This window comes from Apis mellifera, linkage group LG9 (genome assembly GCF_003254395.2).
Source record: "Apis mellifera strain DH4 linkage group LG9, Amel_HAv3.1, whole genome shotgun sequence".
In the NCBI taxonomy this organism is placed as follows: domain Eukaryota; kingdom Metazoa; phylum Arthropoda; class Insecta; order Hymenoptera; family Apidae; genus Apis; species Apis mellifera.
The window spans coordinates 5759774-5777838 of record NC_037646.1 but is presented as its reverse complement, the minus strand read 5'-3'; the positions used below and the strand labels follow the sequence as shown (position 1 = coordinate 5777838).

Sequence of the window (18065 nt, the reverse complement as noted above, 5' to 3'; positions counted from 1 at the left end):
TATAAAAAAATATAAGTTTAATAAAATATGAAAATTAGTTTATAAAATATTAGTTTATAAAATATTTTATATTTAATTATAAATATTAATTATATATATTTAACTATTTATGTTATGAATTTTTAGATCTTTTCTCTTGTTATGGTGGCTGTGCAATTATTTAATCATTGGAATTTAATTAATCTTGAAATAAATATTTTTTTTGGATGAAAATATTAATGAGATATTTATAAAAGTATATAATCAAAGATGGCAATAATTTATTTTTGTGCTTATATTCTTAATATTTGATAATCATCATAATGGTAAATATACATTTTAATTATAATTATATTTCTATATTAATAAGTTAGATATAATGATTTAGATTAAGAAATATTCAATATAAAATAAATAAACTTTATTATTTTTTTAAAATGTTTCTTTTTTAAGTAATAATAATAAATAAAACATTAAAGGATTAAATAATAATAATAAAAGAAAAATATTTATATTATTAATATTATTGATATTTAAAATTAACTAAAATTTAATTATTATATTTAGGATATATCATGACATGATTTTTTTGGATATTATAATTAATAAAAAGTCTCTTCTCTTGAAGCAACAAATAAAATAGAAAGATGGATAGTTCAGAATATGAGACTGTACGAAATATGACACTTTTATTTTTTCTGGAACTTCTTGTGGATAAAGGTGGTCCACGTACTTTACATGATTTAAGTTGTCAATTTGGAGCTAAAGGATTTACAAAAGAAATGCGCCAAATAGCTGGTGGATCACAAAGTGGCCTTAAAAAGTTTTTAGCTCAATATCCAATGCTTTTTATTATTAATGGTGATTATGTATCAGTAAATACTTTTCAACAAATTGTAGAAGAAGAAAATGGATGTAAATTAGGTGGTAAACGCGATTATGCTCGAGAGGCTGTAGAATATTTTACAAATAAATTAATGCAGTATGGAATTGGTACAGAAGTACCAATAAAGAGTCTTTTAGGACATCGATCCCAAGCTTCTCCAGAAGTTAGACATATTTCTGGTCAACATTATAAAGAATTTAGAGACTTTCTTTTAAAATATCCTGATGCTTTTGTAGTTACTGAAGATAATGTAATGTTAAAGCAATATGAAGGCATGAAAGCAGAACCTTTTGTAGAATTAGAACCAGATATACCTATAGATCCAGAGATTACTGCAAAATTATTAGATTTTCTTTGTGAATGTATTGAACAAAAGGGTCCAATTCTTGTAGATCAAATGTTTAATATAGTTAATGATAAATTTTCATATGAAAATTGGACTTCAATATTTAAAACACCACAGGATTTGTGTACATTTGTCAAAATGTTCCCAGATGCATTTCATGTTCAAAGTAATTTAGTAACATTAATTGGAAGGCCTAAGTCTTCTACTATAGAAGGAAAAGCAAAAACAAGATTTACAAATTCTTCACGAAGTCAAAATAGTACTGCAAGTCAAACAAATTTAAATCAAATTATTCAACCAAGCAATACTCAAGCATCTCAACAAATAATTAATTCAGAATCTACTAATATCAATATTACAAGTCAGATTAATAATATACAAAATTCTCATTTCCCATCAATTGAAAGCAATAGTACTTCTCCAATAAGCTTGCAACAACAAACTTTAAAACAAAGAATAAATACACTTGTAATGAAGACTTTGGCAGATAATACAGAAAAGGATAGAAGTTTACAAACTATGCAAATGGGGGATGCTTGGAAACTAAAGGTATTGCAACAGACAAGAGTAATAGTAAATCCAAGAGAAAGTCTTCAAATCATAGAAGATATAATAAATCCTCGTAAACCTCCTTCTGATGGTAAAATTGTTGTTTCATTTGATTGTGAAGGAATAAATTTAGGAGTTAAAGGACAATTGACACTTGTACAAATTGGAACTATGTCTGGTCAAGCATATGTATTTGATTTATTTGCTTGTCCTAATCTTGTACAAGCTGGAGGCCTTCAAAAACTTTTAGAACATAAAGATGTTATTAAAGTAAGAAAAAATATTCAAAACTCTACTCATGTAAATTTTTGTATCATTTATATTTTATAAATTTGTTTATATTTTAGTAATTTTATTTTAATTATTTTAGGTAATTCATGATTGTAGAAATGACAGTGTCAATTTGTACAGACAATTTAAGATTATGTTGAATAATGTTTTTGATACACAGGTATTTAAATTATAATTATTAAAATTCCTTAAAAAAGTTTTGAAATATAAAATAATAAAAATATGATTGAAAGATAAATTATATTTCTATTTGTAGGCAGCTCATGCTGTACTGCAGTTTCAAGAAACTGGAAAACCTGTATATAAAGTTAAAAATGTTAATTTGAATACACTATGTGATCATTATGGTGCTCCAAGTAATCCATTAAAAGAACAATTGAAAAATATCTATCGTAATAATCAAAGATATTGGTGTAGGCGTCCACTAACACGAGATATGCTCATTTATGCTAGTAGTGATGTTTTGAGTTTAGTTCCACAAATATATATTTCCATGTCTAGGTATATTGTTTAATCATGTTGTATTTATTGAATGATTTTTTCAATACATATATATTAGTAAAATAGCAGTTACTTTTTACAATTTATTTTAAAAACTAGAATAATTAAATTTTTCATTAAAGATATTTAAAATTGATTCAAATGAATAAAAAAAAATTTCATTAATTTTTAATTATACATACATAATTTTATCATATTTTCATCTAATTTTTTAATATTGTAAAAAAAATACATAAAAATGGATATTTTTGTTAATTATAATTTTTGATTTTAATATTATTAGACTCATAAAACCAGAAGTACAAGTTCTTTTTAATGAGTTGTGTGAGGAACAAATTCAATTACATATCAAACCTGCAGAAGTAAAAGCACGAAAGAAGCAACGAAAAGTGGAAACAGAAGTTGCAGATTTAAAAAAAAGAATGGAAGAAGCAACCACCAAAAATATTGTTTTAAGTAATCGTGAAATACGTCTTTTGCGTTATCTTGATCTTACTGAGGATGAAAAAGAGAAATTGAAAGGTAGTTACAAAGTTGCAAGAAAATTAGAAAAACTTGAAAATATGGGTCAAGATAAAGGAGAAAGTAGTGATGATGATGATGAAGATAAAATTGAAGATTCAGAATATCATAGTATGGAAAGTTATACTTCTGAAAATTCACATTCAGGTATAAATTTTTTTATTATTAATAATTTAATTTAATATTTAATTAATATTATTTAATAATTATTATTAATATTAATATTATTATATTAATATAATAATAATATTAATAATATTATATATTAATATATAATATTATTAATATTAATATAAATATATAATATTATTTATTAATATTAATATTATATATTTAATTAATATTAACTTGGTTTCACAATTACTTATATTATATATATACACAATTATATATATTCATATATTTGTATTTATAGGTGGTATATTGTCACCAAGAAATTCTGATACACCAAGTCTTACAGAATCAATGCAAATGGTAGATGAAATTCTATCTGATGGACGAATGGATAGATTTGAAAAAATCGAAAAATTAGAAGCTATTCTTTCAGCTGTTACTGGTTCTGCAACTGATCAATTTTCCTCAAGCAGTGCAGATGTATCTCCAACAAAATGTGTATGTTCGTGTCAAGATAAAAATAAAAGTCCACAATCAGATCGTAATTCCCTGAATAGTGTGGCTTGCCAAACATATAGTACAGGTGATATAGTAATTACCAAAATATTTCTCACAGAAGAAGAAAAAGAACGTATAGATTTATTGAATTCGCCAAAAAAGTAGTATGTTTTAGTTATTGTGAAAGTGTTAAGAAAGGAAGTTGCCATTATTAGATTTTTACGAAAAAGAGAAATTAAAAAGAATTAGTTGAAAATTGATTTATTTTACATAGTTTAAAAAATTGTAATATTGAACTGTAACAATCAATTTTTTTCCAAATCTGATTCTGTAGTAATCAGAATTTAGGAAAAATTTGTTTTAATGAAAAAAAATCTAATATTGTAAAATATTTTTTTTAAATGATTATCTTTCTTTACAAGAATATAAGAAAGAAAAATCAAATTATGTATTTACTAACAAAAACTTGATAAAAAATTTTTTTGAATAATTTATGTTGCTCCTCAGGATTAAAATACTAATATTGTTCCTTTATATAAACAAAAAAATATAAACATTTAAATATTTTAATATTTAATAATACTTATTTTAATAATACTTTAAAAAAAATTTATTAATTTTTTAATAAATACAATTTATGTCATCATAAAGAAATATGGAATTACATTATATAGAAAAATTTAATTTTTTATGTAAAAATAAAGTGCTGCATTAAAATCACTGTCTAACATAATGAATGTTTCTCATAGATATATATTTAATATTTTCAGTTTTTTTGAAAAATATTTTTGATAATATTCATTTTTAAAATAAAAATATATGCAAAAATAAATATAAATATGTATAATAATCATATTTTGATATGTCTAATTTTTTAAAAATTATATTTGTGCCAAATCCCAATATATCATTTATAATTAGATAGAAAGAAAAATTTATTTTGTTTTTTAACTAATGATAAATAGGATTTAAAAATCTTCTTTATCATAAAAAATTAATGACAATTAAAAAATTAATTGTGACAAATTGCAAAAAGAACAAACAAATGTGATAATGTTAAGATTCACCAAGTTAGTTCAGTAATTTAATGCAATACTTTTCAAAAAGTATAGAATTTTTATTTAATATTGGTCATTTATTAACATTTATTTGTACATTGGTTTATTTTTTAATTTTTTATCCTTATATTTAGCATTTTATTATTTTCATAAAATGCAAATAATATGTAATTATTTTAGAAATGCTTGTTTAAAAATACTATGAAATATGCAACCATGAAATTTTTTCCATTGAAATATTTAGGTGATGACAATTTTACAATATGAATAATTAGTTTTTTATAAATAGAAAACTATATGAATTTTATGAGACAGGCTATAATTATTTTCTTTATTATTGTGAAATGATTTTAAATATAGTTTTTTATTTTATAATATGCTCTTTAATAAAGATATGCCTGTTAACATTATATTTATTATTATCATACTGATGTAACATTTTTGTTCTCTTTTAAAATATAATATTGATCAATATAATTGTTAACAATAATAATTAGATCAATAATTAATTCAGTTGCTTTATTTTTATTAATGCATTTAAATTATTTTAACTAAAAACATATTTTAAATCTAAAAAATGATAAAACTATTTTATCTAAAATAATAAACATTGTTGTTATTAACAATGATTAATTTATTGCATTAAAAATTGAAAAATGTGCATAATAAATTTTATGAAATAAATTAAACTGTTTCTTTACATGAAATGAATTATAAGTAAAAAATATTCCTGCATTTTATTTTTTATAACCCTTTACTTTAATAAAAAGATAATTGTTTTAAATAATAATATAAAATTATTATTATTTTATTTTGCTTAACTGAAATAATATAGTTATATTTGTTTTGTTATATATAATCTATTATCTAAATCATTTTTATGATAATATTTCATTATCTTTTTAAATTATAAATATTAGATTAAAAATTATAAATATTAAATAAGATTTATCATATTTTACTATTATTTAAATATAATAAAAAAATAGGTTATACATTTTAATTTTACCTATGAAATTTATTATATTTATTACATTTTTTTAAATCAATTTTGCATTAATATGTAAAATTTTCAAATTAGTTTTTATTAATTTAAACATATCTTTTGAAATAAATCATAAATCGTTCTGTAAAATAATTATTAATATTGATATAATAATCTCAAAAAATGTGCATAATTAAAAACTTAATTTATATTTGATTTATAATTGATTTGATTCATTTTAAGAAATTATATGTATAATTGTTATAATATTTTTATATATTTCATTGTTTTTTGCATAATGTAAAAAATATCTTACATATACGATTTATTAGACGATTGTATCATTATAATAATATAAAAAGATATAACAAATTTGAACGATAAAAATATAATTTGTTTTTGGAAATTCTTTTTTTTACAAATTAATGTTTGCATTTTATATATAATACTTATAGTATTATATATTATTGTATAATATTTTATTCAATTCAATAAGATAACATTTGATCTTTAAGACCCCCACGAATTATAAGATATTTGATTGTGTTTTATATGTAATACTATAACTTATAATACTATATAAGAATGTGTTTATATGTAGTTGTCTACATATATATAATGTGAATTATGGACTGTTGGAAATTACTTTGGAATTGAAGCCACACACTTGTTGAATTTATTCTATAGTACGAAAGCCTAAATTAGATATAAAATTATTTTGATTGAAATTTATTTCTTTTTAGAATAATTTTTAGAAGAAATATCATGTCTAGTGGAAATTTAGGTGAGTTAAATTCATAATTAAATTCAAATTAATAGAAAAAATTAGAAAAAAGTAAATAAAATTTAAATATTTATTATAAAATATTTAATATAATTTTTCAAACATAAAATAATGATTAATTTTTTAATGTTTTTAAATATTAAGTGTTTAATATATTGTTTATTAATTATATGATGATTATATCATAATTATTATTATTTCAATTATAAATATACTGTTGTACTATAATTATATTATTGTAATTATTATAACTCTATTTATAAAAATATTATTTTTAATATTATAATATTTTTCTTTTTATTTAATAAAATTTCATACATAAGAAATATAATATAATAATAATAAAATTTATTTTATTTATTTTATATTTTATTTTTTATATAATTTATTATATAATTATTTTATTTTATTTTACATTTATAGCATTATTAAGTGTCTCTGATAAAACAAATCTTTTACCATTTGCTAAGAAATTGCATGAACTAGGTTTGACATTAGTTGCTTCTGGTGGAACAGCAAAATGTTTGAGAAATGCTAATCTTCCAGTAAAAGATGTTTCTAATATTACTGGTGCTCCTGAAATGCTTAATGGAAGAGTCAAAACTCTTCATCCTGCTGTTCATGCTGGTATGAATGAATTTATATATTTAAATTTATTTTTAATATTATTTATTTATTTATATTATATAGATGATATTATATAGAATTTTTTTTATTTTATAGGTATATTAGCTAGATTTACAGAGTCAGATCAACAAGATCTTCATAAACAAAATTATGAACTTATTCAGGTTGTGGTATGTAACTTATATCCATTTGTAAATACAGTTACAAAACTAGAAGTAAAACTTGAAGATGCAATAGAAAACATAGATATTGGTGGAGTAACTTTATTACGAGCTGCTGCTAAAAATCATAATAGAGTAACAGTTATTTGTGATCCTAATGATTATGAAAAAGTTGGAAAAGAAATGCAATCTTCTATTAACAAAGATACTTCTTTAGAAACTAGGTATAAATATATATGTATATATATTTTATTAAAATAAATTTTAGAGAATGTAATTTAAATTTTTAATAATTTCTCTCATATTTTTAGACAATTATTAGCAGTTAAAGCATTCACTCATACAGCAGAATATGATAATGCAATCTCAGATTATTTCCGTAAACAATATAGTAATAAAGTTTCTCAGTTGACACTGAGATATGGAATGAATCCACATCAAAAACCTGCACAAATTTTTACAACTTTAGATAAATTACCATTAACAGTAATAAATGGTTCCCCAGGTTTTATTAATCTCTGTGATGCATTAAATGGTTATCAATTAGTAAAAGAATTGAAAGTAGCTCTAAATTTACCAGCTGCAACATCTTTTAAGCATGTTAGTCCAGCTGGGGCAGCAGTTGCTGTGCCATTAAATATAGTACAAGCAAAATTATGTCAAGTAGATGATTTATTAGACCAGCTTACACCATTAGCAACTGCTTATGCGCGTGCACGAGGAGCCGATAGAATGTCTAGTTTTGGAGATTTTATAGCATTATCAGATACATGTGATGAAGTTACTGCTAAAATTATATCTAGGTAATATATGTTATCAAAAAATGAAATGAATAAATTATTTATATTTGTATATTTATAAAACATTTTAGAGAGGTTTCTGATGGTATTATTGCACCTGATTATTCAGAAAATGCGCTCAAAATTTTAAAAAAGAAAAAAAATGGTGCTTATTGTATACTTCAAATTGATCCAAATTATATGCCACCTCAAATGGAATATAGAATTTTATTTGGATTAACTATGGAACAAAAACGTAATGATGCGATTATTGATAGAAATATATTTTCTAATATAGTAACCAAAAAGTATACAACTATTTCTGATTCTGCTATGAGAGATTTAATTGTAGCTACTATTGCTTTAAAATATACACAAAGTAATTCAGTATGCTATGCAAAAGATGGGCAAATAATTGGAATTGGTGCAGGACAGCAATCAAGAATTCATTGCACAAGACTTGCTGGTGATAAAGCTGATAATTGGTATATTACATTTTTGATATTTGATGTTTGTTAATATTATTGAATGATATAATGTAATATTATTTTCAGGTGGCTTCGACAGCATCCTAAAGTTATTAATATGAAATTTAAGAAAAATGTAAAAAGAGCAGAAATTTCAAATGCTATTGACAATTATATAAATGGATTTGTTGGAAAAGATATGGATGAAGCTTTTTGCACAGCAATGTATGAGGAAGTGCCACAAAAACTCTCAGAAAGTGAAAAAATAGAATGGATAAAAAAAGCAGACAATATTGCTCTGAGTAGTGATGCTTTTTTTCCATTTAGAGATAATGTGGATAGAGCTAAATTAGTATGTAATTTAATTATTATATAATTCATTTTTAAAATCATTAATTAAATTATTTAATTACAGAGTGGTGTTAAATATATTGCAAGTCCTTCTGGTTCTGTAAATGATGAAGCAATAATACAAGCTTGTGATGAACATAAAATAGTATTAATTCATACTAATCTGAGATTGTTCCATCACTAAATGATTATATTAAATTATAATTCAATATAATAGCATATTATTTTATTATATTAAAACATTATTCATTATAAAAATTATTCTATCTATAATAAACAAAAAATAAATTAATAACAAATTTATTAAAAATATTTTTTAATTTAAAAATATTTATAGATGTAATAATATATTATAATTATAATATTTAAAAAAATATATTTTATTATAAAATAAAATTAATATATGTATATATAATAAAATAAAACTATTAAAATAGAAAAAATGTGTTATTTGATCAATTGATCTATTTTAATTTTAAATTTTATTTTTTAGGAATTTAAAACTAATATACATTAATATTTATATTTTATGTAATATTAAATAATTTAAAATGATTCATATATAAAAAAATAATTTATATAAATAAATAAATATATATATAAAATAATAAAAATAATTGATAATGTAATAAAATAAGATATATTATAAGATATCTTATTTTACATATGGATTGAATATGTATCCATATACATATGAATGTGTATTGGATTTCGTGTATTCTGTAGGAAAACTGGTACTGTGTTCAAACTTCGAACGATAAACAAAAGCGAATAAATTGCAAAAATGAGTAATTCAACTATTTCTGATCAATCACTCATGGACAAGTCTATGCGAAGTGTTTTCGGTAAGAAATATTATTTAATGCTAAATTATCGTTATTAATAAATATATTGCATAACCTTCAAATATTCATGATGTTTTCTAATAGTCGGGAATATCCCGTACGAAGCTACAGAAGAAAATTTAAAGGATATTTTTAGTGAAGTTGGACCAGTGCTTTCATTTAAGTAAGTTGATTATGCATTCCAAATATTACCAATTATTAATGAAGTAATTATTTTTTATAATTATAATCTTATAAATAAATTTTAATTTAATTTTATTTTAATTTTTTATTTATTATTTATTACAAATTTTTTATATATTTAAAATTTATATATTTAATATGTAAAAAAAAAATAAGAAAATAATATATTAATATATAAAAATTTAAGATATTTATTTCTATTTAGATAAAATATTTTGTTTTAATATTAAATACTTATTTCTGTTTCAAATAGAATATATATTCATAACATTTTTCTGTATTATTATTTTTTTCTATATATAATATTTAAAGTTAAAAATTAATTTATCATAAATTTTTAATTGATTTAATTAGATTAGTATTTGATCGGGAAACAGGCAAACCTAAAGGATATGGCTTTTGTGAATATAAAGATCAAGAAACAGCTCTTAGTGCTATGAGAAATTTAAATGGTTATGAAATTGGTGGAAGAACATTAAGGGTTGATAATGCATGTACAGAAAAGAGTCGAATGGAAATGCAAAGTCTTTTACAAGGACAAAATACTGAAAATCCATATGGAGAAGCAGTACAATCAGATAAAGCTCCAGAAGCTATAAGTAAAGCTGTTGCATCTTTACCACCTGAGCAAATGTTTGAACTTATGAAACAAATGAAACTTTGTGTACAAAATAATCCAAATGAGGCACGTCAAATGTTGCTTCAAAATCCTCAATTAGCATATGCTCTATTACAAGCTCAGGTAGTAATGAGAATAGTGGACCCCCATACAGCAGTTAATATGTTACATAAAGCAAATCCGATTCCGGGTGTATTAACACCTTCTGAGAAACCAAATGTACATTCAGTTGCACCCCGAATTGAAGAACCATGGGCAGCTACACGTCCAGCAACAGTTACTAATCCTCCAGCATCTATTTTTGCTGGTAAGAAAAGAATTTTAATTTTATTGTAATTTAATTTTAATTATATTTTATAATTATTATTATTATATTATTTTATAATTATATTATTATATTATTTTATAATTATATTATTATATTATTATATAATATATATATAATTATTTGAATCTAGATAAATTTTTAATATTAAAATGGTTAAGATAAATTTATTTATTTATTATTTTCATTTATATTTATTTATTTATTTATTTTCATTTATTTTTTTCTTAATGATTATTTTGTAATATTTAATATTTAATAATAATATATAAATAATGCTGTTTTATAATAGAATAAAATTATTTAATTAAATTATTAAATTTAATAAAATTATTAAACGTAATTATATGTTTATTAAACATAATTAAACATATTTATAATATTTATAAAAATATAACAATATTTTACAATAGGACAAGATGTTGATTTACGCACATTGGATAGACAAATGGATCCACGTTTAGCTAGAATGGATCAAGATTTAAGAGGACCACAACAAGTACAACCAACACCTGTTAGTTCATCCTCAGTTGTATCTGCCAATACTGATCCTAGAGGAATTAATACATTCAGTATTTCAGACAAGTTAGTATTTCTTTCATGTTAAAAAAAAATCTTTAATTAATGTATCTTAAGAATATATTCTTTTTTACAGCACACTTCCTGTTGAAGGAGTTGAGAGGTTCTACAATTACTTTAGACAACGTAAAATCAAAATATTTAAAATGTTCTAAAAGCGTGTAATTTTTTTCAGTTTCTGTCGTGATCCAAGAACAGATAGATTTGGTAGAGATCCAAGAGATCCCAGAGATCCAAGAATGCCTATTGATCCTAGAATTACAAAAGCTAATCGTAAGTTTTTCAAAGAATCTGTTTTTTGTTTTTTATAATATAATTATAAATTTAACTAGATTTAATTAATTCTTTATAATATGTATTTAATCAAGTTTAGTTTGATAATTCGATTTTTTAGCACCAGTACCAGTTGCACCACCAGTGGTGCCAAGACCTGTTGTTGCACCTACTGGTCAATCTTCAAATGTTGCTACAGCTAGTGTAGCAACTCCTGTTACTTCATTGACCACATCAACTACATCTGCAACATCAAGACTTATGGCAGGCATGTCTCCGGCAGGAAATATACCGAGTGGAGCATCTGATCAAGAAAAGGTATTTAAAAAGAAGTGATGTATAAATATCAGTCAAATTTATATAAAAATGTATAAAATTTCATATTATTCTTAGATACATAGAAAATAACTAAACATGAAAATAATTATTAATTTCATTGTAGGCGGCTTTAATAATGCAAGTATTACAATTATCGGACGAACAAATTGCTATGTTACCACCTGAACAAAGGCAAAGTATCTTATTATTAAAAGAACAAATTGCTAAAAGTGCACAACGTTAATACTTTTAATAATTCTTTGCTTTTTATAATAATAAACATTTAAATTCTTGTAAAAATATTTTACTTTTTGTAAAAATCGTAATAGTTTAATGTATAAACTTATTTCGATATGAGCATCAAGTTTAAAAAAAAATTTGTTTTTGATATTAATAATAATATAATAAAACAGAAAATAATATCACAAGAATGAACTAAACATAAAATTACATTGAAACTTAATAATTTTATATTAACTTATCATTATAAATATCAGAAATAAACATGTATTATTATTTAAGAATGTCAATTTAATTTTTTCTAATTTCAAATAAACCTTCTTCAATAAGAGTATTATATATGATATTTTCAAATTTTTCGTCTTCATATAATTCAACGCTCATATATTCTTTATCGATTTCCTAAAATGATAAATTCTATTATTTATCATTGATTAGTAAATAATACAATAAACGACATATAATAATATATATATATTTATATAAATAATTCCTTACTTTAATTTTAGCTAGAACACTTCTATTATAAATTTTTTGTTGAAATTGAGATACTAATTCGTTGTAATCTGCTGTAGAGGCAACTTTAATATTCCATAATTTACACTTTATTGCAATAGAGGGTAAGTCCATCCATTCTTCTTTTAAAATATGTAATTCACATCTTGTAAACAAAAAGGTTTTTATATTAAAATATAATAATATATTAATATTATAAAATAGATAAATATTACTTACTCTTGAGAATTTATTTTTCTATATTCATCGTTACCGTAATCAACATAAAGCAACTTAATTACAATATTATCCGAATTTACAATAGGTTCTGATTCTGTTATTAAACATCGATACCAAAGATCATCATTGAATTTTGCGCAACATGGCGTATCTATAAATAGATTTAGATTTACTTTAGTTTAGAAGATGCATAAAAATATAAAGTTAATTATTTGTTATTTAATTCTTTTGCCATTTCAATTTGAATTAAGAATAATTTTTTGCTTTAAATAATTATTATGAATAATACTTACTAGGTATAAAGTTCGTAATCAATGGTTGTTTATAAGCATTTTCTTGCAAATCATTCATTAAAAGTTTATATTGTATATAATATTCATTTAAAGTCTGGAATGTAATTTTCAATATTTAAAATATAATGAAAAAATTAAATATACATATATGAATGTCTGTACATGAATATTTTATTACATACTATAGAGTGGGAATTTTCTTTTAATTGAGCATAAAATTTAGTAGGACTGATACTGCAACATAATTCTATTTCAATATAATCTATATCTTTTGGTATATTTACAAATTTATAATTCATTGCAAGATTTTCTTCAGAAACAATGTTAGGAGTTGAAGTAATTATTTCATTTTTTAATTTACATAATGATATATTTTCAACGTCTATGATAGTATCATTTTCATTTTCATTTACAACATTTGTAAGTGGAAGTAATACAGAATTTCCTCTAATAATTGGATCTTTTATTATATCATCATCTGAACAAAGCGATCTTGAATTTTCTGTAACAACATCCGAGGTAATAATTGTAAATATACTATTTTCGGATATGGTAATTTCAATATTGGGATTAATATTCATATTCCATTTATTTATAAGAAATGCAATCAAATCACTTTTTTCATTACATTGTCTGTTTGGCAATATGGTTAAAGAAATCTGAAAAAATGCAACAAGCATTATAATAAAGTAAAAAATATATTATAAATAATTAAAAATAAAATCTAATTATTATATCATATTTAAAATATTATAATTTATTCTATAAGATTTCATAAATATTAATTTCATTGATAAATAAAGTTTTATTTTTTATTAACTTACAACAAGATGTGTTTTAGTTTTATTTAAGACTGTCACTTCACATTCTTGTTCAATGAGAAGACTGTGTATTCTATCTAAATCTTCTGTCATCCATGTTCCATTTCCCTATTGGAGAAATAGAATCAATCAAAAATTCTAGAATACATTGATTGATTGATAATATATAAAAATATTTAAACCACTTACTGGATTTAAACCATAAATTATACATTTTGTGCATTGAATTGGTATATCTTCTAAAATAACTTTTTTTTTTAAAGTTCCAATTGTACATTCTTCAATGTTTCCATAATCTATAAATTCCACCTATAATAAATAATTTTTATATTATTATAATATATTTTTATTTATATTATTATAAAAATGTAAATTTATAATTAAATAATTTTGTTTACATCAATTATATTATTTTCTCGAATTTGTACTACTTTTCCTCGATACCATTTTTTATTTGCATGATATTGTGCAATGCATAAATCTCCTACAGCCCATACAGTATCACAAGATTCAATTGGACAATTTTTATATAGTTTTTCTAATTTTAATTCTATATATTGTAATATTTTAACATCTAGAGAAAAATCAATAAAAATTGTAGGAATTATAAAGAAAAAATATAATAAAATATAAATATATTATTATATATTTAAAATATATTATTAAATTAGTAAAATTATTTTTTATTATTAGAAATTTATTGAAATATTTTTAAAAAATTATTTTAAAAGTTATACTTTGTGTTTTAGAATGAAGATACAAGAAGCCATTATTATCAATGTATGTCGGTATAGCAATAAATGTATCTTCCTCTATTGTTTTTACTGGTAACCAAGATGATAATTTTGGAAGTGATGGAATGTTATCAAGTATTTTTTCCATATTGGTACAATTTTGACTATCAGAGTCAGAATCTGAATAATGTAATACTATGTCCCATATCATTTTATCAGTAATAGGATCACAAATGTCATCATTAATTTGAAACCATTTTACATTTGACTCATATTTCGTTAATCTTTCTAATTTCTTTACTAATTGTCGTTTTAATTCAATTGCTAAAATTTTATCTCTTTTTTTTGCATATCTAAAAAATTTTTTAAGAATTAATAAAATATTGAGTTGAAATATATCATTTTAAAAAATATTTTGAAACAATTTCCTACTCTTTTACAGGCAATGCTACTCCATCTTCGACTAACATTCTATTGACAGAATTAATTTCGTGTCTTGTTGGTGCTAATGGTCCATCCATTTTTACTTGTTTAATCCACAATTCAACTGGTATTGCGGAGTCTTCTGTTTCTTCTTCTTCCTATAAAATAATAAAAAAAAATATATAAACAACAATTATGATTTGAAGAGATATAAATAAAATATAAATAATAATTTTATCACTTCAATATATTGACAAAATATTTATATTTTTCATTCTAGAACATGTTAAATATCAAATTTAAAAATATTATATTACTAGAATGTATTAGATATATTCATTAGATATATAATAATAAATATTAGAATAATGTTATAATAATTATAATAATAATATTAATGTAATGTTTACCAATTTAGATATGTAAAACTTAGAATTCTGATTGTTGTTTATAATTTCGTGCAATTTCTCACAAGACAATGATGGCCACGTAGAGGATCCTCCGCATGGCAATATACCTGTTAGCTTTATTTTAAAAACATATGTTGGTATTTTAGAAAACCATGGATACAATGATTGTATGTCATTAATTGAGACAGTTTCTTCGATTCCTATGTCATATAAAAATACGACTACTTTATTGTCGATCTTTATATCAATGATTTTACCACGATAGTACATGTCACTCCTTGCAAAATAAACTGCACAAGCAGAATCCTTGTTCCAAACGTCTCGTTTCGCGGGACGATATTTATTATAAAATTCTTGCATTTGTTTCATCATTTTTTCTACATCACTTTGATCACAAGTGGCATCAGAAACGTAAATACTGTCCGGAGATAATACTTGGTGTATTAGAACACATACTTTAAAAGGATCTTCATTTTCGTCTACGTTTTTGGTTTTTGTGTTTAAATTTATCGGATCTTCATAAAGTTCACCTGGTAATTCTGTACAACTAGCACTTTTTCTAAATTTATTTTTTTTACTTTCAGATTTTTTATTCATGCTTGTACTGAGTGAACTATGACATAAAACGAAAAAAATTGTATATATGAATATATTATAAGTATTTTATTATATTTTTTTATGTTTCTATTTAATAAATTGATTTTAATAAATTTCAGAAGTAATAAGAATAATGTAAAAAATGAAAAATATGATGTAAAGTGATAGAAAGAAAGAGTTCGAAACTTTAACGGTTTATAGTATTAATCAAGAAAAATAGAAGATATTATAAATTTCAAAATCAATAGTTTTAATATAAAACTGATATAACTTGTTATAAATATTTAAATAATAAAAATAAAATATATAAATAAAATATATAATAAAAATAAAAATAAATAATAAAATCATTGTTTTTAAATGATTTTATTAAAAAAATTTTGTTTATATTTAATGTGTTGCGAGAAAATTCATTAGTTTCACTATATTCGCGAAAGAAAGATGAGATAGTGTTTACATTTTTAATAATCGATAAAGTACGATTTCAAATATTCGTAAATATTAAAAATTAATTAATCAAAAATATTGATGGTAAGATCGATATAGTTTTTGATTTTTCTAAAAAATCATTTCGTATATATTTAAAATATTTACCTTGAATTAGAATATAATGTTACATCATTTTTTTTTGTTAATAGATTAGCGACATTAATTTTGTCATATGTATACATAATAACATCATATGTATCTCCGATTTTGTTAAAAGGAATAACTCTGAATTTTTTTCTATCCATTAGATATTTTTTTATGAATTCTATCGTTTCCGATTCCCATTGGTTTTTATCATCAGGCTTTACATTTTTCAATGAAACTTTTATAGCCTGGTGAATAGTATTTTATTTTAAAAAAATTGTTTTTGTAGAATTATAAAAGTATATCAATTATATATATATATATATATATATATATATATATATATATATATATATATATATATATATGGAATTGATATGAATCATCAATTACTTGTGTTTTACAACTCATGTATTTCCTAGGTAGTGGTTTGATAGCATCGTAACTTAATATTAATGTATATCCTAAATCCACGTAGAAAACTTGCACCGTATTTTCGGTAACTTCACATATTAATCCTCTATGCCAAAAACCATCAACTCCAGGCGCAGCACATGGTAGATCTATGGAAAAAATGAAAATTTACACTGCATAATGAATTGCATAATGAATTGTTGCATAATGTATAATGAAAGACAAGGAATTAATTAATAATATTTCATATATATATATATATATATATATATATATATATATATGATATTGTTTTGTTAAAAATTTAATAAAAGAAATTCAAAAGATGTACCTTTACAAGGTGTAGCAATATATTCCTCAGACATATCTTTTTCATAATTGTCTGTTATTTCTTGTATCAATTTATGAAAGTATGATCTATTTCCATGTGCCTATAATATATATTTAATCACTTTTATGTATATTATATAATTGTTTTATATTATATTATAAAAAAATTATCAATTATAAAAAAAAAATATCTGGATAAATATTAATAATTTATATAAATTATAATAATAATTAATTCTGACTATAACACATAATGTATATAATTAGTTTTTATTATATAGAAAACGTACTTTTTGAACGTATATAGCATTTGGAGATTCAACAAATAAAACTTGAACATCCGTATAAATTTCCATTTCTAATTGTTCTTTATAATATTTTCTTGTTGAATCAGGATTTATTCTCTACAAACAAAAGATAATTAATAAAATTATGTAGATTAAAATCAAAATACT

General features: G+C 21.7%; 4 protein-coding genes across 8 annotated transcripts in view; 3 read left to right on the top strand and 1 right to left on the bottom strand.

The window, feature by feature from the left end:
• The first annotated feature begins 288 nt into the window (after positions 1-288).
• Positions 289-4060, top strand: LOC550822 (egalitarian protein homolog). Its single transcript, XM_026442782.1, has 6 exons — positions 289-305; positions 547-2030; positions 2131-2211; positions 2308-2552; positions 2836-3221; positions 3490-4060. The coding sequence occupies exons 2-6, from the start codon at positions 627-629 to the stop codon at positions 3849-3851; spliced, it is 2478 nt and encodes an 825-aa protein (XP_026298567.1). The 5' UTR covers positions 289-305; positions 547-626; the 3' UTR covers positions 3852-4060.
• A 2261-nt stretch (positions 4061-6321) lies between these two features.
• Positions 6322-9197, top strand: LOC412467 (bifunctional purine biosynthesis protein PURH). The gene is made up of 7 exons (XM_395924.5): positions 6322-6513; positions 6937-7140; positions 7237-7525; positions 7613-8104; positions 8173-8565; positions 8635-8899; positions 8963-9197. Exons 1-7 carry the CDS (start codon positions 6495-6497, stop codon positions 9080-9082), a joined length of 1782 nt encoding a protein of 593 aa, XP_395924.2. The 5' UTR covers positions 6322-6494; the 3' UTR covers positions 9083-9197.
• A 370-nt stretch (positions 9198-9567) lies between these two features.
• On the top strand, positions 9568-12564 carry LOC550924 (cleavage stimulation factor subunit 2). 3 transcript variants are annotated; one of them, XM_623318.5, is made up of 8 exons: positions 9568-9743; positions 9828-9906; positions 10281-10852; positions 11284-11455; positions 11526-11552; positions 11625-11722; positions 11844-12040; positions 12165-12564. In XM_623318.5, the coding sequence occupies exons 1-8, from the start codon at positions 9683-9685 to the stop codon at positions 12282-12284; spliced, it is 1326 nt and encodes a 441-aa protein (XP_623321.1). In that variant the 5' UTR covers positions 9568-9682; the 3' UTR covers positions 12285-12564. The 3 variants fall into 3 exon arrangements, with proteins under 3 accessions (XP_623321.1, XP_006560825.1, XP_006560826.1); XM_006560762.2 differs by lacking the exon at positions 11526-11552 and having other exon boundaries at positions 9577-9743; XM_006560763.3 differs by lacking the exon at positions 9568-9743 and having other exon boundaries at positions 9836-9906; positions 10304-10852.
• LOC724356 (RING finger protein 17) overlaps positions 12553-18065 on the bottom strand; it is a 203393-nt gene continuing 197880 nt past the window's right edge. For 2 of the 3 annotated variants that reach the window (XM_001120177.5, XM_006560765.3), the window contains 15 exons: positions 17901-18014; positions 17612-17711; positions 17260-17429; positions 16888-17114; positions 15697-16309; positions 15296-15444; positions 14867-15216; positions 14528-14703; positions 14319-14438; positions 14133-14237; positions 13491-13967; positions 13309-13402; positions 13016-13166; positions 12779-12941; positions 12553-12682 (listed from right to left, as the gene is read on the bottom strand). In XM_001120177.5, the coding sequence (XP_001120177.2) occupies positions 12572-12682; positions 12779-12941; positions 13016-13166; positions 13309-13402; positions 13491-13967; positions 14133-14237; positions 14319-14438; positions 14528-14703; positions 14867-15216; positions 15296-15444; positions 15697-16309; positions 16888-17114; positions 17260-17429; positions 17612-17711; positions 17901-18014 (3120 nt within the window). In that variant the 3' untranslated portion in view covers positions 12553-12571. Of the gene's footprint in view, positions 12698-12778; positions 12942-13015; positions 13167-13308; positions 13403-13490; positions 13968-14132; positions 14238-14318; positions 14439-14527; positions 14704-14866; positions 15217-15295; positions 15445-15696; positions 16310-16887; positions 17115-17259; positions 17430-17611; positions 17712-17900; positions 18015-18065 lie in introns of all 3 variants that reach the window. The other variant, XM_006560764.3, reaches the window with a different exon arrangement.

Excerpts from the sequence above, each read along its gene's own strand:
- LOC550822 (XM_026442782.1), top strand. The coding sequence starts at position 627 with ATGGATAGTTCAGAATATGAGACTGTACGAAATATGACACTTTTATTT. Across the intron at positions 2,031-2,130 it reads AACATAAAGATGTTATTAAA|GTAATTCATGATTGTAGAAA; the intron begins GTAAGAAAAAAT and ends TAATTATTTTAG. Across the intron at positions 2,212-2,307 it reads ATAATGTTTTTGATACACAG|GCAGCTCATGCTGTACTGCA; the intron begins GTATTTAAATTA and ends TTCTATTTGTAG.
- LOC412467 (XM_395924.5), top strand. Across the intron at positions 7,526-7,612 it reads GATACTTCTTTAGAAACTAG|ACAATTATTAGCAGTTAAAG; the intron begins GTATAAATATAT and ends TCATATTTTTAG. Across the intron at positions 8,566-8,634 it reads GGTGATAAAGCTGATAATTG|GTGGCTTCGACAGCATCCTA; the intron begins GTATATTACATT and ends TATTATTTTCAG.
- LOC550924 (XM_623318.5), top strand. The coding sequence starts at position 9,683 with ATGAGTAATTCAACTATTTCTGATCAATCACTCATGGACAAGTCTATG. Across the intron at positions 9,744-9,827 it reads GTCTATGCGAAGTGTTTTCG|TCGGGAATATCCCGTACGAA; the intron begins GTAAGAAATATT and ends GTTTTCTAATAG. Across the intron at positions 12,041-12,164 it reads GAGCATCTGATCAAGAAAAG|GCGGCTTTAATAATGCAAGT; the intron begins GTATTTAAAAAG and ends ATTTCATTGTAG.